This window comes from Anomaloglossus baeobatrachus, chromosome 9, assembly GCF_048569485.1.
Source record: "Anomaloglossus baeobatrachus isolate aAnoBae1 chromosome 9, aAnoBae1.hap1, whole genome shotgun sequence".
Lineage (NCBI taxonomy): Eukaryota > Metazoa > Chordata > Amphibia > Anura > Aromobatidae > Anomaloglossus > Anomaloglossus baeobatrachus.
Genome location: NC_134361.1, coordinates 14,446,498 through 14,470,585, shown reverse-complemented (window position 1 = coordinate 14,470,585; position 24,088 = coordinate 14,446,498). Strand labels below are relative to the sequence as shown.

The window sequence follows — 24,088 nt, the reverse complement described above, 5'->3', positions numbered from 1 at the left end:
CGCCCCACTGTGCTCAGTGAGAGGACTGGAGTATGTAAATAAGACTCCAGCCCTCGGCGCTGACTATCGTACAGCGTCTCTCCCTTGCCCTGATTGACAGGGTGGGGGCGGGAACGAAGCGGAGCTAGGCCGCAAAAGCCGGGGACTAGATTTATAAGCGCCGCCGTCGTAAAAGCACGGTCGGCGCTAAGTCCCCGGCGCACCACAAGTCTCAGCCGCGCCGCCGCTCCAGGGGCGGCCGGCGCGGCAGTCCCCAACACATAAAGTCCCTCAGAGAAACTGCAGTGACTGTAACCCCAGCGCGCAGCGCTACTGTCCCCGGCGCACTAGCACACCCAGCAAGTCTGGAGTGTGCGCGGCCTGTCCATACGGGGACACAGAGTACCTGAATGTTGCAGGGCCTTGTCCCTGAACGGTACCCAGCTCCGTATCCAGCAGGTTCTACGGGTCTGTGGATGGAGCCCGGCCTCAGGGCTTGGGGGCCGGTAAGATCCCACTTCCTCAGAGCCCCTCAGGGGGATGGGGAAGGAAAGCAGCATGTGGGCTCCAGCCTCCGTACCCACAATGGGTACCTCAACCTTAACAAACACCGCCAATAGGAATGGGGTGAGAAGGGAGCATGCTGGGGGCCCTAGTATGGGCCCTCTTTTCTTCCATCCGATATAGTCAGCAGCTACTGCTGACTAAACAGTGGAGCTATGCGTGGATGTCTGACCTCCTTCGCACAAAGCTTGAAAACTGAGCAGCCCGTGATCCCACGGGGGGTGTATAGCCAGAAGGGGAGGGGCCTTACACTTTTTAGTGTAATGCTTTGTGTGGCCTCCGGAGGCAGTGCTATACACCCGATCGTCTGGGTCTCCCAATGGAGCGCCGAAGAAAACAAGGTTTAAATGGCTCTATTCTGTGAGCATGAAAGGAAACGCTCCGCCACCGTCGCCGCTCTGCCGTCGCTCCGCCGCCGCTTCCGTTTCCAGCAAGAGACCGTGACAAACTCTCACCAACATGACTGGAATCAGCACACCACCACCACCGCCGGCCACCGCTCCCCCATCCCCCAGCACAGGAGAGTCAAGAGCTCCCACCAACACGACTGGAATCAGCACGCCACCACCACCGCCGGCCACCGCTCCCCCATCCCCCAGCACAGGAGAGTCAAGAGCTCCCACCAACATGACTGGAATCAGCACGCCACCACCACCGCCGGCCACCGCTCCACCATCCCCCAGCACAGGAGAGTCAAGAGCTCCCACCAACATGGCAGGAATCAGCACGCCACCACCACCGCCGGCCACCGCTCCACCATCCCCCAGCACAGGAGAGTCAAGAGCTCCCACCAACACGACTGGAATCAGCACGCCACCACCACCGCCGGCCACCGCTCCCCCATCCCCCAGCACAGGAGAGTCAAGAGCTCCCACCAACATGGCAGGAATCATGCCCAGTAAGAGGGGGAGGGTCATTGCCCCCCCCCTTTTCACAAAAAGTGAGGGGAGGGTCATTGCCCCCCCCTTACACAAAAAGTGAGAGGAGGGTCATTGCCCCCCCCTTTCACAAAAAGTGAGGGGAGGGTCATTGCCCCCCCTTCCACAAAAAGTGAGGGGAGGGTCACTGCCCCCCCTTCCACAAAAAGTGAGGGGAGGGGAGGGTCATTGCCCCCCCCTTCCACCAACACGACTGGAATCAGCACGCCACCACCACCGCCGGCCACCGCTCCCCCATCCCCCAGCACAGGAGAGTCAAGAGCTCCCACCAACATGGCAGGAATCATGCCCAGTAAGAGGGGGAGGGTCATTGCCCCCCCCTTTTCACAAAAAGTGAGGGGAGGGTCATTGCCCCCCCCTTCCACAAAAAGTGAGGGGAGGGGAGGGTCATTGCCCCCCCCTTCCACCAACATGACTGGAATCAGCACGCCACCACCACCGCCGGCCACCGCTCCACCATCCCCCAGCACAGGAGAGTCAAGAGCTCCCACCAACATGGCAGGAATCAGCACGCCACCACCACCGCCGGCCACCGCTCCACCATCCCCCAGCACAGGAGAGTCAAGAGCTCCCACCAACACGACTGGAATCAGCACGCCACCACCACCGCCGGCCACCGCTCCCCCATCCCCCAGCACAGGAGAGTCAAGAGCTCCCACCAACATGGCAGGAATCATGCCCAGTAAGAGGGGGAGGGTCATTGCCCCCCCCCCCTTTTCACAAAAAGTGAGGGGAGGGTCATTGCCCCCCCCTTCCACAAAAAGTGAGGGGAGGGTCACTGCCCCCCCTTCCACAAAAAGTGAGGGGAGGGGAGGGTCATTGCCCCCCCCTTCCACCAACACGACTGGAATCAGCACGCCACCACCACCGCCGGCCACCGCTCCCCCATCCCCCAGCACAGGAGAGTCAAGAGCTCCCACCAACATGGCAGGAATCATGCCCAGTAAGAGGGGGAGGGTCATTGCCCCCCCCCTTTTCACAAAAAGTGAGGGGAGGGTCATTGCCCCCCCCTTCCACAAAAAGTGAGGGGAGGGTCATTGCCCCCCCCTTCCACAAAAAGTGAGGGGAGGGTCATTGCCCCCCCCCTTCCACAAAAAGTGAAGGGAGGGTCATTGCCCCCCCATCCACAAAAAGTGAGGGGAGGGTCTTTACCCCCCCTTCCACAAAAAGTGAGCGGAGGGTCTTTGCCCCCCCTTCCACAAAAAGTGAGCGGAGGGTCTTTGCCCCCCCTTCCACAAAAAGTGAGCGGAGGGTCTTTGCCCCCCTTCCACAAAAAGTGAGCGGAGGGTCTTTGCCCCCCTTCCACAAAAAGTGAGCGGAGGGTCTTTGCCCCCCTTCCACAAAAAGTGAGCGGAGGGTCTTTGTCCCCCTTCCACAAAAAGTGAGCGGAGGGTCTTTGCCCCCCTTCCACAAAAAGTGAGCGGAGGGTCTTTGCCCCCCTTCCACAAAAAGTGAGCGGAGGGTCTTTGCCCCCCTTCCACAAAAAGTGAGCGGAGGGTCTTTGCCCCCCTTCCACAAAAAGTGAGCGGAGGGTCTTTGCCCCCCTTCCACAAAAAGTGAGCGGAGGTTCTTTGCCCCCCTTCCACAAAAAGTGAGTGGGGGGGGTGTGTCAGAATGTTTTTGGTTTCTACAGGAGTTGTGGGTGGGACCTAGTCTCTCTATAATAAGTTGGTGGAGGACTTTTTCGGTACAGGAGGTTGGGCCGGGACTGCCTCCCTCTCCTACTGCTCTACTGGCAACAAAACCCAATAATAACAGAGAGGCAATTATTGGAAAATGTGAGAAGCAGTGCATGCAGGGAAGTTCCAGCACCAACAATGCTGGCAGAATGCTAATGTAGCGGATCTTACTCAAAAGTAGTGGATTTCAAGTTACAAAGCAAGAGAATCAGATCAGTTCCTAAACAAATTAGTCTAATATGTGCAGGTTCACCTTACTGAGCGGTCACCAGACCCCAACAAAAGCCTCAGCATTGGGAGTGCAGCTCTGGGAGTAACCGAAGAATAAAACTGCAGCCGTCAAAGATGAATACAAAACAATTACATGAAAGTATGAAGATGCACTATCAAGAATGCAGCTCTGGAGTGTACACTAAAGCTACAATAATGCCATTGACTGTCTGTATGCAAAGTGCCAGCACAGAATGCAGCTCTGGAGTATACACTAAAGCTACAATAATGCCCTTGACTGTCTGTATGCAAAGTGCCAGCACAGAATGCAGCTCTGGAGTATACACTACATCTACAATAATGCCTTTGACTGTCTGTATGCAAAGTGCAAGCACAGAATGCAGCTCTGGAGTATACACTACATCTACAATAATACCTTTGACTGTCTGTATGCAAAGTGCCAGCACAGAATGCAGCTCTGGAGTATACACTACATCTACAATAATGCCATTGACTGTCTGTATGCAAAGTGCCAGCACAGAATGCAGCTCTGGAGTATACACTACATCTACAATAATGCCTTTGACTGTATGCAATACGCCAGCACAGTAAGTAAAGCGACGCTACCAGACACTATGAAATGCAGCTCTGGAGGGGACCAGGCACTAAAAGTGATGTTATCGCACATGAATGTGAAACAATGACATGATGGTATGAAGCTGAGTTACTGAATGCAGCTCTGGAAGTGACCGGAGAATACGTAAAATATGATGAAATTCATGATAAGCATCAAAGCCGGGGGAACAAATGTCACCCGTCAGTCATTATACATGTAGGATAAGGCTGTAAAATGAGGCTCAGTTGGGGGCCAGGTCCACACCAGGGGTGGAGGGGTTAACTCAACCTTCAGGGATAGAAAGGGCAGGCTGGTTTATGACAACAATCTACCTAGAACTCATTAAAGTCTTTTCTCTTGGAGTGACATGCATTATCAGCAAAGATTAATCTGATGAGTCTTTAGGTGAGCTCCATCTAAAAAAGAAAAAAAAAAAAAAATTCCCCGCAATAACAGGAGCTTTGTGTCATCTGATGAAAATCAATTAGACTGGTAAGGCCAGAAGAAAAACTAACATCAGTCATCGCCAGCCCCCGGCAGCTCCAATGATTTGTCTTCCAAGCCTGGATGATCAGGAGCTGGAGTAATATCACCGGGGAAAATTAATTTATTTTCTATACTGTGGCCCCGCTGCCTCCATTGTGGACGACCAATACACAGATTACTTTTAATCAAGGTTGATATGTCATTAATACCGCCGGGCTCTTTGAAGTTTTTTTTTTTTCCTCCTTAATCGACTGCAGCATTTTTCTTCTGTTTTTTATGCCTGTAAATAAATGAAGGTTAAAAGGGAAAGAGACTTACTCTGAGGACTGTGCGTCCACCAGCAGACCCCGCAAGGAGTGGTGCAGACAGTAGATGCCCCCGAACACCGCGCTCATCCTGCAAAGAGAAAGACAAAAACATGGGACCTAAAGCTCCGCAGGTGAATGATACATTGTATCCAAACAAGATATATATCAGAAAACAGGGGAAAGACAAATCTGGGACCTAGAGTAAAAGCTCCGCAGGTGAATGATACATTGTATCCAAACACAAGATACAGAATCAGAAATCAGGGTAAAGAAAGCTCCGCAGGTGAATGATACATTGTATCCACTACACACAAGATACGAAATCAGCAAACAAGGGAAAGACAAAAACATGGGACCTAAAGCTCCGCAGGTGAATGATACATTGTATCCAAACAAGATATATATCAGAAAACAGGGGAAAGACAAATCTGGGACCTAAAGCTCCGCAGGTGAATGATACATTGTATCCAAACACAAAATCAGAAAAACAGGGGAAAGACAAAAACCTGAGACCTAAAGCTCCGCAGGTGAATGATACATTGTATCCACTACACACAAGATACGAAATCAGCAAACAAGGGAAAGACAAAAACATGGGACTAAAGCTCCGCAGGTGAATGATACATTGTATCCAAACACAAGATAGAAATCAGAAATCAGGGTAAAGAAAACTCCGCAGGTGAATGATACATTGTATCTACCAAATACAAGATACAAAATCAGAAAACAGGGGAAAGACATCTGGGACCTAGAGTAAAAGCTCCGCAGGTCAATGATACATTGTATCCAAACACAAGATACAAAATCATAAAAAAGGGGAAAGACAAAAACCTGAGACCTAAAGCTCCGTAGGTGTATGAAACATTGTATCCACTACACACAAAATCAGAAAACAGGAGAAAGACAAAAATCTGTCACCTGGAGTAAAAGCTCCGCAGGTGAATGATACATTGTATCCAATTCATCAGAAGAAAACAAGGAACATTTCATCTGGCGTCTGTTACATTGTATCCCACAACTCGCCAGATACAGATTTACAAACAATCAATAGAAACCTATGGACTAATGAAATGGGGGAGAAAGCGTCAAACCATCTGGTGTCTGCTACATTGTATCCCAGAAGACGCAGCACAAAACACAAAGGCCCCAAATCATTATTTGCCTTATAGAATATATGAAAAACTTTTTCTACTTTGTTATGTGGCACTTTTACACCAAATTTTTTTAAATGGTGCAAAAGGGTTTATACATTTTGCACATTTTTCTGTCTTTTTTTTTTTTTTTGCAAAAAAGTAAGTTGCATGGCCCTTTAAAAAGTCCCATGTCATTTTTACAGGAAAATAAAAATTAAATTAGACAACACTGATCTTCATTAGGACGGGAAATTAGATGAGCAATAAAATTCATGACAATTTGAAAAGTTGCAAATCACGAATTCTGTCAAAATATCTTTATATGGGATGAAAAAAAGAAAAAGAAAAAAAAAGGATGAAACCGCAGCTATGATAGAAAGGAGTCAGGACCTGCAGAGCATCGCAGCTATGATAGAAAGGAGTCAGGACCTGCAGAGCATCGCAGCTATGATAGAAAGGAGTCAGGACCTGCAGAGCATCGCAGCTATGATAGAAAGGAGTCAGGACCTGCAGAGCATCGCAGCTATGATAGAAAGGAGTCAGGACCTGCAGAGCATCGCAGCTATGATAGAAAGGAGTCAGGAGACGCAGAGCATCGCAGCTATCATAGAAAGGAGTCAGGACACACAGAGCATCGCAGCTATGATAGAAAGGAGTCAGGACACGCAGAGCATCGCAGCTATCATAGAAAGGAGTCAGGACACGCAGAGCATCGCAGCTATGATAGAAAGGAGTCAGGACACGCAGAGCATCGCAGCTATGATAGAAAGGAGTCAGGACACGCAGAGCATTGCAGCGTGGAGCCGGCACCGGGCAGCACAGGGCGATGCCGGCGCAGGATTTCGCGTATGTGCTTTATGTGATAGTTAATTGCTGGGAGTCATCACATTCTTTCCATTGTTTTGTAAATATTCATGTACAATGATGATCGGACGGGTTTAATCTCTGATACTTGTGCGCACCACTGCTACAAAATACAAGAACTTCTTTAATGTTTTTATCCGATTACTCACTAAGTGACATCTGACTTCTCTGTGCTTTGTACCCGGCCTGCGCCGCCTGGCTGATCGCAGCGGAAAGCGACATGAGAAGGACGCTGCGCTGACAGCACAATCGTGTAACGCTCTGCAGACGCGATGAACAAGAGATGTTATCAGGAGGCTCCCGGGGAGGGGGGTGCCCAGGCAATAAATAGGGGTACTTTGTATTTCGGAGCTCTGCTCCGTCCACGTTGGAGCCTGGTTTCAGCGGCGTTGCAGAACGACGGACGGTTTAAGTGATACTCCTCCCTCTAATTAACGTGCTCCTGTCGCCGGTGATCAGCGGCGCTCTGCTGACAGACGCTCGCACGATGCACTCCGCTTCAACTTTGCCCTGCTGACTTCAAATCATATTACGGTGAAATTAACAGTTGTGAAAATCTGGGGCCTCGGCCGTCCCGTCCTGCGCAGCCTTTAAATGCCATTTCAGCTTCTATCAAAGCAAGAATCAGCACTTGTAATTTTTTAATACAGCTGCAAAACAATAGGCCCCATTAATAGCGGGGGCCCTGACAGCGCAGCTCCTCGTGATTTATGAGGCTGCGTATAATTTGATTATTTTATTAATTCTGCTGATTACAGTTTCGGTTAATACGGTGAAGGTCACTCCCAGAATAAATCTTCATTACGTTTCGCAGAGAAGCTAAATGCCTGCAATGAGTTGTTTGCTTTAATTAAACACTAATGTAACAGGAAAAGAAAAGAGGCTGGAGGCTCGTCGCATCTGCTGCCTCCGCCGCTGCAGGGGGGGGGGATCGTGGTAACCGCGGGGACGGCAGACAATGCGCCCAAACGCCAATCACACGTTCAAGGCAAAACGCTCACATTAAATAAAAATGCACATAAAGAAATAATATATTATAAATATATATTATAAATATAAACATATATTATAATATATTATATATATAATGAATAAAAGTACTGAAGGCGTTTAAGTTTTGCAATAAAATTGCATCTTTCAGCAACACAAATTGACAAGCGCTAAACGGTAAAATCTGCGGTTTAGTGCAATTTCCCACGGAGAAATCAAATCCGGACAGAAAACCTGCAGCAATAAAATCGGTAACTGCAGACGCAGCCGCACGGTGGAGAATCATTGGGCATAATTACAGCTGGACGCAAGACTAATGGAATTCGAGGGGTCCTGCAGAGATTGCATGTTGTAGCACTGTGCCCTAAGGAATCAAAGGGGGTCCTAATCACGCAACTCGAGGAATTACAGCTGTGCTCAAAAGTTTACACACCCCGGCAGATTTTTTTTCTTTCTTGGCCTTCAAGAGAATATGAATGATAAACACACAATCTTTTTTCCTCCCATGGTCAGTAGTCGGGTGAAGCCATTTATTTGATTTCTCTTTTTAAATCATAATGACAAAAAAACATCCAAATGACCCCGATGAAAAGTTCACACACCCTGGAGATTTTGGCTGATAAGCACAAAAGTTGCAGAAATTGGTGTGAATGGCTAATAAAGGGAATATCCTCACCTGTGACCTGTCTGCTTGTAATCAGTGTGTGCATAAAAGCTGAGTGAGTTTCTGGGGTCCAGACAGACTCTTGCATCTTTCATTCAGCCACTGATGTTTCTGGATTGTGAGTCATGGGGAAAGAAAACAAATTGTCAACGGATCTATGGGAAAAGATAGTTGAACTGTATAAAACAGGAAAGGGATACAAAAAGATATCCAAGGAATTGATAATGCCAGTCAGCAGTGTTCAAACTGTGATTAACAAATGGAAAATTAGAGGCTCTGTAAAAACCAAACCATGATCAGGTAGACCAAACATTTCGGTCACAGTTGCCAGGAAAATTGTTTGGGATGCAAAGAAAAGCCCACACATATCAGCTGAAATACAGGAGTCACTAAAAACTAGCGGTGTGGCTGCTTCAAGATGCACAATAAGGAGGCATGTGAAGAAAAAAAATGGGCTGCATGGACGAGTCACCAGAAGAAAGCCATTACTGCGCAAATGCCACAAAGTATCTCACCTACAAGCCCCCAAACAGTCCAGAGACAAGCCCCCAAACAGTCCAGAGACAAGCCTCCAAACAGCCCAGAGACAAGCCCCCAAACAGCCCAGAGACAAGCCCCCAAACAGCCCAGAGACAAGCCCCCAAACAGCCCAGAGACAAGCCCCCAAACAGCCCAGAGACAAGCCCCCAAACAGCCCAGAGACAAGCCCCCAAACTTCTGGAACAAGGTAATTTGTAGAGATGAGACCAAAATCAAACTTTGTGGTCACAGCCATAAACGTTACATTTGGAGAGGTGTCAACAAGGTCAATGATAAAAAGGAACACCATTCCCACTGTAAAGCATGGAGGTGGATCGCTAATAATGTGGGGATGTGTGAGCTACAAAAGGCACAGGGAACTTGGTCAAAGTTGAATAAAAGATTAATCCAGCACATTATCAGCAAATACTGAAGGCAAATTTGCACTCATCAGCCCGGAAGCTGCGCAGTGAACGTACTTACGTTCCAACATGACAACGATCCACAACACAAAACAAGTCGACCTGTCACTGGCTACAGCAGAACAAAGTGAAGGTTCTGGAGTGGCCATCTCAGTCTCCTCCCTCAATATCATTGAGCCACTCTGGGGAGAACTCAAGCAAAGCGCAGTTCATGCAACAAAGCCAGGAATTTACAGGAACGGGAGGCACCAAGAAGAATGGGCAGCTTTACCATCTGACCAAGAAGAATGGGCAGCTTCATCATCTGACCAAGAAGAATGGGCAGCTTCATCATCTGAGAAAATAAAGAGCCTCATCCACAACTACCACAAAAACGTCAAGCTGTCATTGATGTCAGAGGGGCCAATACTCAGTATTAAGAACTGCGGTGTGTGAACTTATCAGGGTCATTTGGATGTTTTTTGTTGTCATCATAATTTTAAAAGCGAAAACACAGTAGATGACAATAATTGGCTTCACCCAACCACTAACCATGAGCGGAAAAAAGATTGTGTGTTATCATTCATATTGTCTGAAAAAAGACCAAGAAAGCAGAAAATCTGCCAGGGTGTGTAAACTTTTGAGCACAATTGTAATTCCTGGAGATCCATGATTAGGACCCCGCCCTCTGTTCCTCAGGGCAGAGTGCTACAACATACAATCTCTGCAGAACCCCTATAATGCCATTAGTCTTGCGTCCACCTTATATTCGCCCTGTCGTGACTCCTACGATGTCAGGACTCTGTGCTGTGTGAGTTCTGCAGCCATTCAGCGGCCAACATTGCTGGAAACGCGTCAACGTGCGGGCGAGTATGAAGTGGACGGTGGGCTAGAAGAAACTTTCCAGACTAGTAGATGCCAGATTAATGGAATTTTAGGATGTTCCAGATTGCACCTCTCTGGCTTCACTATAGAGGAAAGTTATGAATCTGAAATCTCTGCGCAGATTTTTCCCTCCTTACACGGTCCAATAATCCAGAACATTTGACGATACGACATCTATCACTCCTAAATTAAAGTTTACTGTAAACCCCAATTTTTCTCATTTTTAATTGCAATTCATAGATGACTATTCAGCGCTGATGTCCCAGACTCCCTCCATCCCCGGCCTCCGTCCTCCCCCCATCCCCGGCCTCCGTCCTCCCCCCGCTGACACACCGCAGCCTCTATACATAGATATGGATTTTTGCTAGAGATGAATCTTACACACGAGCGCCGGAGCCTCCGGGAGAGATCAGAGGAGACAGATGCCGGAAGGCGCGCGATACCCTGACTCAAGACATTACTCCTGCAGATTATTTTTAACGGCGCGGCAGGACGGGATTCAGGCGACTCTGCCCTCTCTAATTTACTGACGGTCAATTGTGCTGAACTCCAGCAAGTCACGAGGGATCAGGAAAGACTGGATCAGGATGTTACACCGGATCACATCAGTGCAGCAGATCCAGGAAAATGGGATCACCAGGACCTGAGAGACAGAGGAACACTACAGACTATCGGGGGATAGAGGAACACTACAGATTATCGGAGGGGGGGGGGGAAGAGGTGTAGAAAAAGTGATAAAAACTGCAGAACTTCTCCAATCATCTGTCCCACTGGAGACCGTATACATACTGTACATTACATATCCGGAGTTACCTCCTGTATTATACTCCAGAGCTGCACTCACTATTCTGCTGGTGCAGTCACTGTATACATACGTTACATTGCTGATCCTGTATTATACTCCAGAGCTGCACTCACTATTCTGCTGGTGCAGTCACTGTGTACATACATTACATTACTGATCCTGTGTTACCTCCTGTATTATACTCCAGAGCTGCACTCACTATTCTGCTGGTGCAGTCACTGTGTACATACATTACACTACTGATCCTGCGTTACCTCCTGTATTATACTGCAGAGCTGCACTCACTATTCTGCTGGTGCAGTCACTGTGTACATACATTACATTACTGATCCTGAGTTACCTCCTGTATTATACTCCAGAGCTGCACTCACTATTCTGCTGGTGCAGTCACTGTGTACATACATTATATTACTGATCCTGAGTTACCTCCTGTACTATACTCCAGAGCTGCACTCACTATTCTGCTGGTGCAGTCACTGTGTACATACATTACTGATTGTGAGTTACCCTTCAGACTTTTGGGTGTAATTGGAGGAGCGCAGCACACATCCCCGGTGTGGCAGTGACAATGCTCTGTGCAGACAGCACTGGGGGGGAACGCAGGTTTTGCAGGTCCCGGCCCCCTCTGGGTGACACATGCAGGTGGAGGGTTACACGTGTTGTCAGAGCCGGGATCGGTGCAGGACGGGTTCTATAAGATGACAGTGACTTTTCCTGCAGAGCGAGAACCAAGGGCACAGACTCTTTATTAACGATAATGCTCAATGATCTGTGAATAACCTGCAAAGAAAATGAAGATTATTGAGTTACTTTCTCCATCTATCCATCCATCACAGCGGAGCCGGCTTCACAAGGATAGATCGTCCCCCCCCCCTCCTGCTGCGCATCCTCCGGTGAGGAGACAAACTTACCCCGGCTGGCCTCTGCAATCCGGGACGGCGGAGGAGGAGACTGGTCCTACAGGGACAGAGATGGGGCAGAACAGCAGAGGGGGGCATCCGAGAAGGATACTGGTCCTACAGGGACAGAGATGGGGCAGAACAGCGGAAAGGGGCATCCGAGGATGAGACTGGTCCTACAGGGACAAAGATGGGGCAGAACAGCGGAAAGGGGCATCCGAGGAGGAGACTGGTCCTACAGGGACAGAGATGGGGCAGAACAGCGGAAAGGGGCATCCGAGGAGGAGACTGGTCCTACAGGGACAAAGATGGGGCAGAACAGTGGAAAGGGGCATCCGAGGAGGAGACTGGTCCTACAGGGACAAAGATGGGGCAGAACAGCGGAAAGGGGCATCCGAGGAGGAGACTGGTCCTACAGGGACAGAGATGGGGCAGAACAGCGGAAAGGGGCATCCGAGGAGGAAACTGGTCCTACAGGGACAGAGATGGGGCAGAAAAGCGGAAAGGGGCATCCGAGAAGGAGACTGGTCCTACAGGGACAGAGATGGGGCAGAACAGCAGAGAAAGGGCATCCGAGAAGGAGACTGGTCCTACAGGGACAGAGATGGGGCAGAACAGCGGAGAGGGGCATCCGAGAAGGATACTGGTCCTACAGGGACAGAGATGGGGCAGAACAGCAGAGGGGAGCATCCGAGGAGGAGACTGGTCCTACAGGGACAGAGATGGGGCAGAACAGCGGAAAGGGGCATCCGAGGAGGAGACTGGTCCTACAGGGACAAAGATGGGGCAGAACAGCGGAAAGGGGCATCCGAGGAGGAGACTGGTCCTACAGGGACAGAGATGGGGCAGAACAGCGGAGAGGGGCATCCGAGAAGGAGACTGGTCCTACAGGGACAGAGATGGGGCAGAACAGCGGAGAGGGGCATCCGAGAAGGAGACTGGTCCTACAGGGACAGAGATGGGGCAGAACAGCAGAGAAAGGGCATCCGAGAAGGAGACTGGTGCTACAGGGACAGAGATGGGGCAGAACAGCGGAGAGGGGCATCCGAGAAGACTGGTCCTACAGGGACAGAGATGGGGCAGAACAGTGGAGAGGGGCATCCGAGGAGGAGACTGGTCCTACAGGGACAGAGATGGGGCAGAACAGCGAAGAGGGGCATCCGAGAAGGAGACTGGTCCTACAGGGACAGAGATGAGGCAGAACAGCGGAGAGGGGCATCCGAGAAGGAGACTGGTCCTACAGGGACAAAGATGAGGCAGAACAGCGGAGAGGGGCATCCGAGAAGGAGACTGGTCCTACAGGGACAGAGATGGGGCAGAACAGCGGAAAGGGGCATCCGAGAAGGAGACTGGTCCTACAGGGACAGAGATGGGGCAGAACAGTGGAGAGGGGCATCCGAGAAGGAGACTGGTCCTACAGGGACAGAGATGGGGCAGAACAGCGGAGAAAGGGCATCCGAGAAGGAGACTGGTCCTACAGGGACAGAGATGGGGCAGAACAGCGGAAAGAGGCATCCGAGAAGGAGACTGGTTCTACAGGGACAGAGATGGGGCAGAACAGCGGAGAGGGGCATCCGAGAAGGAGACTGGTCCTACAGGGACAGAGATGGGGCAGAACAGCGGAAAGGGGCATCCGAGAAGGAGACTGGTCCTACAGGGACAGAGATGGGGCAGAACAGTGGAGAGGGGCATCCGAGAAGGAGGAGACTGGTCCTACAGGGACAGAGATGGGGCAGAACAGGGGAGAGGGGCATCCGAGAAGGAGACCGGTCCTACAGGGATAGAGATGGGCAGAACAGCGGAAAGGGGCATCCGAGAAGAAGACTGGTCCTACAGGGACAAAGATGGGGCAGAAGTCAGGAACATCTGCAGGTACCAGGAATATAGACCTGCACCGCATCAGTGATGGATCCACGGGGTCCGCTGGTAACTCCTCTCATGTCCACTAAACACCGGAGTCAGAAATGCTCCAGATTTCATTAGGAAAAAGCTTAATGGGGTTGTAGATTTCCAAAAAATTATCTTTTCCAGGTTGCCCCAACTGTCCGCTATTTGCATCGTCTCTGCACTTGGAGCGTTTCCAGTAACGCCACTCATCACTGCCGGATGTGAAGGGGGCTGTCCGAAAATCCAAGCCAGCCCCTCCTGTCTCATTCAATGCATGCACAGCTTTATAACACTGCAGCATTAAATATATATTTTATTCTTCACTTTTATTATGGATCTTTCACACAATCCACTATATGTAACTGCTGCAGTGGGTTGTAACACTGCCAAGCTTTCATGAAGCCAATCCACATGTGCACATGCATGGCAGACACGAGGGTCTCCTGTAGCCCCTATAGCAGCCATGAAAATGCCATCATGCAGGGTGAGGGTAGATGGCTGCCAGAAGAGACGCCGCCTCCCTTTTCCCATTGGGAATGACATTGGCATCTAAGAGGTTAAACGGTTGCCTTTGCAGCACTGGGGTGCCGGCTGTATAAGGGCCTGTGCACATGGTGAGTGCGTTTTTAGAGAAATCTGCACCAAAATCTGCCTGTCCTGAAGCCAGCAAAGTCATATTGCTTTTTTGTCTCCTTGCAGGTTTGGTGCAGAAAAAAGGGATGGGCTGGATTTTCCTGCGTTTTTTAGCCCTTCCAGCCACTGACTTCACTAAAGAAAAAAAAAGGTATGGGAAAACAAAATGCACCAAAAACGTGTTTTTTGGTGCGTTTTTTTGCCCGAAAGTTCAGATTTGATGCAGAAAATTGCTGCACGAAATCTGCAGCATGTACACACACCCTAACACAGCCAGGACAGAGGCTGCATGAAGCAGGCTCAGCTCCTGAGCTCGAGCCGAATATGTCGTCGTAGGTACAGTATATGGTAAATATTGCAAATGGACCCCAGGTCCCGTACACCCCACAATTTGCCGGGTTCTGGAGCTGGTCCTGTATAGACCCTTAAACCTTCCAATGCCGCCATACAGCACAGTGGGCTGAGTGATTGGTGGGGGTCTCGGTACCCAGATCTCCACCGACCTACACAGTGTTAATGCGGCTGCAACACATATACATATACATATATATATATATATATATACATATACATATATATATACATATATATATATATATATATACACATATATATATATACATATATATATACATATATATATATATATATATACACATATATATATATATATATATATATAACACACACATACATATATATGTGTTAATACATATATAATATATATGTGTGTGTGTATATATATATGTATACACATACATACATACATACACACATTATATATATATATATATATATATATATATATATATATATATATATATATATATATATATATATATATATATATATATATATATATATATATATATTTATGAAAGTTTAGTTACAAGTTTAAAATAATTTTTGGGAAGTAGATCAATATATAAGGGGTTTTCAGACACCCCCTCCCCCCACCTGATCAGACACCAGCGGCTGAGGCCTCCGCCCGACACCCAGCGTACGGGGGCTCGTCACTTTGCTTGCTGTCAATGAATGGAGACACTCCTACATCCCAGGCCTGAGACCCTCAACCATCTAGCAGCTGGGGATTTACTACAATTGTATCCGGTCTGGAAGCGTTTGCACAGATCTGTACGGCTTTATTACAATGTATCAGGGCAGGTAAAATGTGTTGCGCCCTCATCCAATTCACTGTCAGCAAGCAGAGGTCCTGAGAAAGGTGACGTGGTCTATGAGACAGTGAAGATGTGTAATAAATCAGGCACGTTGCGCTCCCCTGGTGGCGGAGGGTAGAGGTCGGCCCGGCGCTCGCGGTGCAGCCGGCGGTCCTGGTCTCTGTTTATGCAGTAAGGCCGCTGATGAGGCGCAGGATGTGACTTCCAAATGTCTTTGGATCATTCCCATAAATATGTATGCGCGCCATATATAACAGAGGCCTTGATGAGAACACGCGGAGGAACCGGCCGCGAGAATCGCTTAAGAGGTTTACATTAAAATGGAATGTGGGACGGCAGCGAGAAATCACCGGCAGAGCGACACCTTATTCTGATAAGCTGCAGATAACGGCGGGGAGCGATGATGTATGGACGCCGCGCGCAACACTTTACTATACATACTAAACAATCCGCCCGAAATATTCCTCATTACCACGCGGTGATAAAACGCTCAGACGTGTCACATTCCCCACCGCAAAGTATCATTCTGAGCAGAAATCAGAGTGGGGGGGATTCTGTGTGATGCCGCAGCAGCGGTCCGCCCAGCACGCACCGCGCTCTATTTACAGGTTTCACCTCACAGTGATGGACGCACTCAACTTTTAATCAGACGGGAGATAAAACAGAGAAATCACCCGAGCGCGATGGGCACAGAGACGAAACAAGGCCTCCGCGCACCCGAGAGAGAAGATCCAACTATGGGGAGAGACGCTGATCACCGGCTGCAGCTCTGGAGGTGACTGGAGCGGGGACTGAGGCCGAAAAACAGCTCACACAGGAGCAAACTGCATCCAATGGTCTGAAAACACCACAAGCAGAATAGCGAGTGCAGCTCCAGAGTATAATACAGGAGGTAACTCAGGATCAGTAATGTAATGTAGTATGTACACAGTGATTGCACCAGCAGAATAGTGAGTGCAGCTCTGGAGTATAATACAGGAGGTAACTCAGGATCAGTAATGTAATGTATGTATACAGTGACTGCACCAGCAGAATAGTGAGTGCAGCTCTGGAGTATAATACATGAGGTAGCTCAGGATCAGTAATGTAATGTATGTACACCGTGACTGCACCAGCAGAATAGTGAGTGCAGCTCTGGAGTATAATACAGGAGGTAACTCAGGATCAGTAATGTAATGTATGTATACAGTGACTGCACCAGCAGAATAGTGAGTGCAGCTCTGGAGTATAATACAGGAGGTAACTCAGGATCAGTAATGTAATGTATGTACACAGTGATTGCACCAGCAGAATAGTGAGTGCAGCTCTGGAGTATAATACAGGAGGTAACTCAGGATCAGTAATGTAATGTATGTATACAGTGACTGCACCAGCAGAATAGTGAGTGCAGCTCTGGAGTATAATACATGAGGTAGCTCAGGATCAGTAATGTAATGTATGTACACAGTGATTGCACCAGCAGAATAGTGAGTGCAGCTCTGGAGTATAATACAGGAGGTAACTCAGGATCAGTAATGTAATGTATGTACACCGTGACTGCACCAGCAGAATAGTGAGTGCAGCTCTGGAGTATAATACAGGAGGTAACTCAGGATCAGTAATGTAATGTATGTATACAGTGACTGCACCAGCAGAATAGTGAGTGCAGCTCTGGAGTATAATACAGGAGGTAACTCAGGATCAGTAATGTAATGTATGTACACCGTGACTGCACCAGCAGAATAGTGAGTGCAGCTCTGGAGTATAATACAGGAGGTAACTCAGGATCAGTAATGTAATGTATGTATACAGTGACTGCACCAGCAGAATAGTGAGTGCAGCTCTGGAGAATAATACAGGATATAACTCAGGATCAGTAATGTAATGTATGTACACAGTGATTGCACCAGCAGAATAGTGAGTGCAGCTCTGGAGTATAATACAGGAGGTAACTCAGGATCAGTAATGTAATGTATGTACACAGTGATTGCACCAGCAGAATAGTGAGTGCAGCTCAGGAGTATAATGCAGGAGGTAGCTCAGGATCAGTAATGCGATGCATATACACAGTGAGAAGGAACGTTCCTCTGACCTCACATTACAATTTCCCATCCAGCTTTCCTGGAATCAAACTGACAGATCTCATTTAGGAGACCGGCAGATTTGGGGTTAATTCCATGGTAATATTGCAGGACAGCACAAATACTCCAATGTTTTGGTCGTTCACCTCGGAGTAGACGTCACCGGAAAGGAATGTTCCCCTGTGACACGATGTAGAGGCAGCGGCCGCTCCGCATTCATCCCTGACACTTCCATCCATCTGCGGCTCACAGAGACTTTCCTATCACAGGGCAGCGGAGCGGACAGATCCCCATTATACCGCGCTGCTATCTGCGGAGTACTGGCCGCTGGGCTGCCTGCAGATTACAGAATGCTGCTCGCAAAGTAACGAGTAAGGCTACTTTCACACATCCGTTTTTTGCTGTGCGGCACAATACAGCGCTTTGCGGGAAAACCGTATCCGTTTTTTTCCCGCCGGATGCGGTTTTTCCACATAGATTTATTAGCGCTGGATTGTGCCGCATGGCCTTGCGTTGAGTCCAGTTTTTGCCGGATGCGGCATATTTAGCCGATGCGGCGGCCAGATGAAACGTTCAAGGGAACGTTTTAGTCTGCGGCGAAAAAAATGATTTACAATGCAAGCCTATGGATGCCGGATGCGTGTTTTTTGAACTGTGCATGCTCAGTATCAAGCCGCATCCGTCAAATGGACGCGCCGCATGGAAAAGCTTATGCAACGGATCAGTTTTTTTTGCCGCATCCGTTGCATAGGTTTTTGAGCTGGATTGTGCCGCACTGCAAAACCCGGAGGTGTGAAAGCAGCCTTACCCGAACGCTGTACTCTTCCTGCGAGTAGTGAATAGTTAGGTACTCGCTGAACTCTACTCCTGATTATTAATTCTTACAGATACTGCTCTATGGCGGAGGCATCGTGAGGTGCAACATGGCGACACGCCGCTTATACCCACTGTCAGGGATGGGCAGCAGCATTTAGGCAGTTAAACAGCAGTAATCAGAGCAAGCTCCATTCCCTGCTGTTTCTGGCAGAAGCCGGCTATATAGCACCTGAACACGCCGTCTGAGGCTCATATACAGCAGATGTTGGGGAAAGGGTTAAAGGGGTTCTCGGGCGTCTTGCACTTTTGTATTGAGATAATCTTAATTACTTACCGGTAATGGGATTTTCAGAAGCTCATGACAGCACAGCCTGAGAGATCGGTTCCGTCCACATCAGGACAGGAAACCCACTGATAAAAAGGCGGTACCTCTCCTCCACATCAGCAGGTTTACAGAGCCAGAGAGGATCAACAAAACACAAACAAAAATGTTAATCACATCACCACCAAAGGAATACACCATTAACTCTAACACTCCCCGAAGGGTGCCCATAACCAGTGAATAGGGGGGGAACTAAGGGTGCTGTCATGGGCTTCTGAAAATCCCATTACCGGTAAGTAATTAAGATTTTTCCCTTTCGCCCATGACAGCACCACCTGAGAGATTCTAGAGACCAATCACCTTAGCGAGGGACCACCGCCTCTAATACCCGTCTACCAAGAAGGGTTGGCCGTGGAGGACAAGTCAAGTCTATAGTGACAGAAAAAGGTAGAGGAAGGAGGACCAAGTGGCGGCCCTGCATATATGATCAATAGACACCTCTGCCCGCTCCGCCCAAGTAGTAGAAAGTGACCCAGTGGAAAGGCCCTAATCTGCAGGGGAACTGGCACCCCCTTAGCTGAGTAGGTCAGCGACATAGCATCCCGGGCCCACCTAGCCAAGGTGCTTGTAGATCCGTTCTAGGGAAAGTCCGGGGGCTGTAAAGTAGCAAAAACAGGGCCTGAGATTCCCGCCATTCCCTGGTCCTATCTAAGTAGGTTATAAGGGCAAGTCTTACATCCAAGCTATGGAGCCTGTCCACTTTGTCATTGGAAGGAGGGTCACAATGGAAGGCAGTATGAATTTCTGGGACCTGTGAAGGGCTTGACCACTTTAGGCTATGAGGGATCTGTACACAATACCACCTTATCGACCAAAATTTGGGTATATGGATGGACAATGGAGAGCGCCTGTAGGTCACCCACCCGTCTAGCGGACGTCAAGCAATGAGTAGTACCACCTTCAGGGTCTTGGAGGGAACATCTGAAAGGGCATCAAGGACAAGATTTAATACCAGGGAGGCATGCGAGGAGAAGGGACCCAAACCATTATGGACCTTGTTACACATGTACCTGCCACCGCCGGGCAAAGAGCTCCTGCTGCAGCCTTCCAGGTACCACGGACCTGCAATCCAGGCCTCCAACATGAGGTCTTGTGTGGATTCAGGATCTTTATCATCCACCAGCCCCATAGTGGAGTGGACAGCTTCCACTAGGGGTGTCACCTCAGAGGATGGGGAGCATAGTCTGCCGTCCACATCTGAGGAAGATGAGGAGTCCAAGGCTGAGGAAGAGGCAGGTGACAATTTTCTGGATCCCCGTTCAGAGCCGCCTGATTTATCTGAAGTTCCCCCATCTTCCTAGTGGATTGTTTATGTGTTTCCCTGACTTCAGCACGGCTAATACCTCTCAACTCAGCCTCGAGGCTTGGTGTTTCCACACAAGCCAAAACCAGAGAGTAGAGATGTAGTTTCCTAAGATTACCCCCTTTTTTTTCCCCAGCTTGTATGGCTGAGAACAGAGAACAATAGACGTTAGTTTCCATGCTTTAGGGTAAGTTCACACAGTGCATTTTTCGCGGCGTTTTTGCGCGTTTTTCGGGTGCGTTTTTGGCCTCAAAACTGCAGGACTTTGCTTCCCCAGCAAAGTCTATGAGTTTTAATTTTTGCTGTCCCCACACATCTGTTTTTTTTCAGCTGCGTTTTTGTGGTGCCACAAAAACGCAGCATGTCAATTATTCCCGCGTTTTTCACTGCGCTTTTCATCCATTGAGTTCAATGGGATGTTGAAAGACGCAATGAGAAACGCAAATAGCTGCGTTTTGGTGCGTTTTGGTGCGTTTCTAAGACCAAAAACGCAGCTATAAACGCAGGAGGTGGGTAGCAAAGTGACGTGTACAGGAAGAGGATTCCTTCTGTCAGTATATACAGAAGCGTGAATCCTCCCGGTACCGTCACCGTCGCTTCCATCTCCCGTCCTGTGCATGTATGCTGCCGTGCGGCGCCATGTACAGGCAGGAGGTGGAAGCGGCTGCAATATCAAAAGTTAACAGTAGAAAAAAAAAAAAAGTTATACTCACATGTCTGCAGCCTCCCGGTGCCATGCCCGCTCCCAGATCCTCTCACGGTATCGCCGCTCCGGCTGTGTGCAGACGGCCGGGAAACCTCCGATGGATGCAGGACCTGGCGATGGATCACCTGATGCAGTCACCTGACGCATCAGGTGATCGTAAGTATCGCGGTGACGCGGGCGCCCGGCCGGTATCAGCGGATGCGTCAGGAGACTTCATCCCTGATTACCGGCAGCTGCTGCAGCGATCGGACGGGATCAGACTCCTGTCCAATCGATCGCTCCAGGAGCTGCCGGTAATCAGCACATAAGTGAGTATTATTTATTTTTTTTTTTTGCACCGATGCATCTGCTGATTGTATAACCGGCTTTTATACAATCAGCTGATGTGTGATGGGATTCAGGCACTTGATCCTGACACATCATCTGATCGCTTTGCCTTCCAGCAAACCGATCAGATGATATTGGATCCGGATTGGACGGCGCGGGACCCTGACCCAGGATTACTGCGGAGGGGGGGGTTCTTTATTTCAATAAAGATGGAGTCACTAATTGTGTTGTGTTTTATTTCTAATAAAAATATTTTTCTGTGTGTTGTGTTTTTTTTTATCTTTACTAGAAATTCATGGTGGCCATGTCTAATATTGGCGTGACACCATGAATTTCGGGCTTAGGGCCAGCTGATAATATACAGCTAGCCCTAACTCCATTATTACCTAGCTAGCCACCCGGCATCAGGGCAGCTAGAAGAGTTGGATACAGCGCCAGAAGATGGCGCTTCTATGAAAGCGCCATTTTCTGGGGTGGCTGCGGGACTGCAATTCACAGCGGGGGTTCCCAGAAAGCTTGGGCACCCTGCACTGTGGATTCCAATCCCCAGCTGCCTAGTTGTACCCGGCTGGACTCAAAAATTGGGCGAAGCTCACGTCATTTTTTTTTAAAAAATTATTTCATGAAATTCATGAAATAATTTAAAAAAAAAGGGCTTCCCTATATTTTTGGTTCCCAGCCGGGTACAAATAGGCAGCTGGGGGTTGGGGGCAGCCCGTACCTGCCTGCTGTACCCAGCTAGCATACAAAAATATGGCGAAGCCCACGTCATTTTTCTTGTTTGGGGGGGCAAAGAAATCCTGCATACAGTCCTGGAAGGAGGATGCTGAGCCTTGTAGTTCGACAGCTGCTGTCTGCTCTCCTGCATACACTATTGGATGGAGGATGCTGAGCCTTGTAGTTCTGCAGCTGTCTGCTCTTCTGCATACACTAGTGGAGAATGAAGAACACATTGAAGAAGGAAATGACATCAGACCTTTTTTTTGTTCACTGATAAAAAACGCATAAGGACGCAGTGAGCAAAAACGCAGCAAAACGCAGCAAAAAAACGCACCAAATCGCGGCAAAACGCGTGCGTTTTTTGCCGCGTTTTTTCGACGCAGGTGTGTTTTTAGCGGCCAAAAACGCACAAAAACGCAGCGTCAAAAAAACGCACTGTGTGCACATAGCCTTACAATAGTTTCTTACCTAGCCTGTTAAGGTTGACAATAGAGAATAGTGGATGTGGTTCCCCCATATTATAACAGCCTTTTCTTGGTTAGTAATAGCTGACAACAGAGATTAAAAGCAGTAGTTATCCCACATTATAACAGTTATTCTATGACTTGTAAGATTGACAAGTGATAATAGTTGCAGCCTCTCTATACCAATAACAGTTGTGTATAAAGGTTGACAACAGAGAACAATAGAAGCAGTCTTTTCTGGTCTGAGTGATTCGCTTATTTACACTTTACAACATCTGGAATGATAGAATTATGAACTATGTATCTTTGATCACACCTAGAGTGTCACAATTAAGCTTTTAGTGGTAACATTATGTGTGGGGTTTTTTTTTTTTTTTTTTTTTTTTTTTTTTTAACAGTGCTTTGATTTGCTTTGGGATTTTTTTTTTGCCAGGCACCACCCGTCCTCAGTCATCAGAGGACAGTAACCACATAGCACAATCTGGACCAGAACTGAGAATCACAAGTGATACAACAGTCCAAGCCTCCCAATATAGCCAGGGTTACAGGCGCACCACAACACCCAGCATATAGCCAGGGTTACAGGCGCACCACAACACCCAGCATATAGCCAGGGTTACAGGCGCACCACAACACCCAGCATATAGCCAGGGTTACAGGCGCACCACAACACCCAGCATATAGCCAGGGTTACAGGAACACCACAACACCCAGCATATAGCTAGGGTTACAGGCGCACCACAACACGCAGCATATAGCTAGGGTTACAGGCGCACCACAACACCCAGCATATAGCTAGGGTTACAGGCGCACCACAACACCCAGCATATAGCTAGGGTTACAGGCGCACCACAACACGCAGCATATAGCTAGGGTTACAGGCGCACCACAACACCCAGCATATAGCTAGGGTTACAGGCGAACCACAACACCCAGCATATAGCTAGGGTTACAGGCGCACCACAACACTCACCATATAGCCAGGGTTACAGGCGCACCACAACACCCAGCATATATCTAGGGTTACGGGCGAACCACAACACCCAGCATATAGCCAGGGTTACAGGCGCACCACAACACCCAGCTTATAGCCAGGGTTACAGGTGCACCACAACACTCAGCATATAGCCAGGGTTACAGGTGCACCACAACACCCAGCTTATAGCCAGGGTTACAGGTGCACCACAACACTCAGCATATAGCCAGGGTTACAGGCGCACCACAACACCCAGCATATATCTAGGGTTACAGGCGCACCACAACACCCAGCATATATCTAGGGTTACAGGCGCACCACAACACCCAGCATATATCTAGGGTTACAGGCGCACCACAACACCCAGCATATAGCTAGGGTTACAGGCGCACCACAACACCCAGCATATATCTAGGGTTACAGGCGCACCACAACACCCAGCATATATCTAGGGTTACAGGCGCACCACAACACCCAGCATATAGCCAGGGTTACAGGCGCACCACAACACCCAGCATATAGCCAGGGTTACAGGCGCACCACAACACCCAGCATATAGCCAGGGTTACAGGCGCACCACAACACTCAGCATATATGTAGGGTTACAGGCGCACCACAACACCCAGCATATAGCTAGGGTTACAGGCGCACCACAACACCCAGCATATAGCTAGGGTTACAGGCGCACCACAACAC

At 48.7% G+C, this 24,088-nt stretch overlaps 1 protein-coding gene across 1 annotated transcript in view; it reads right to left on the bottom strand.

Moving 5' to 3' along the window:
- The window catches only part of CHM (CHM Rab escort protein), a 99,670-nt gene that overhangs the window by 40,817 nt on the left and 34,765 nt on the right, over positions 1 to 24,088 (bottom strand). The window contains exon 9 of the mRNA XM_075323070.1: positions 4,791 to 4,868. Coding sequence (XP_075179185.1) covers positions 4,791 to 4,868 — 78 coding nt within the window. The remainder of the gene's footprint in view (positions 1 to 4,790; positions 4,869 to 24,088) is intronic.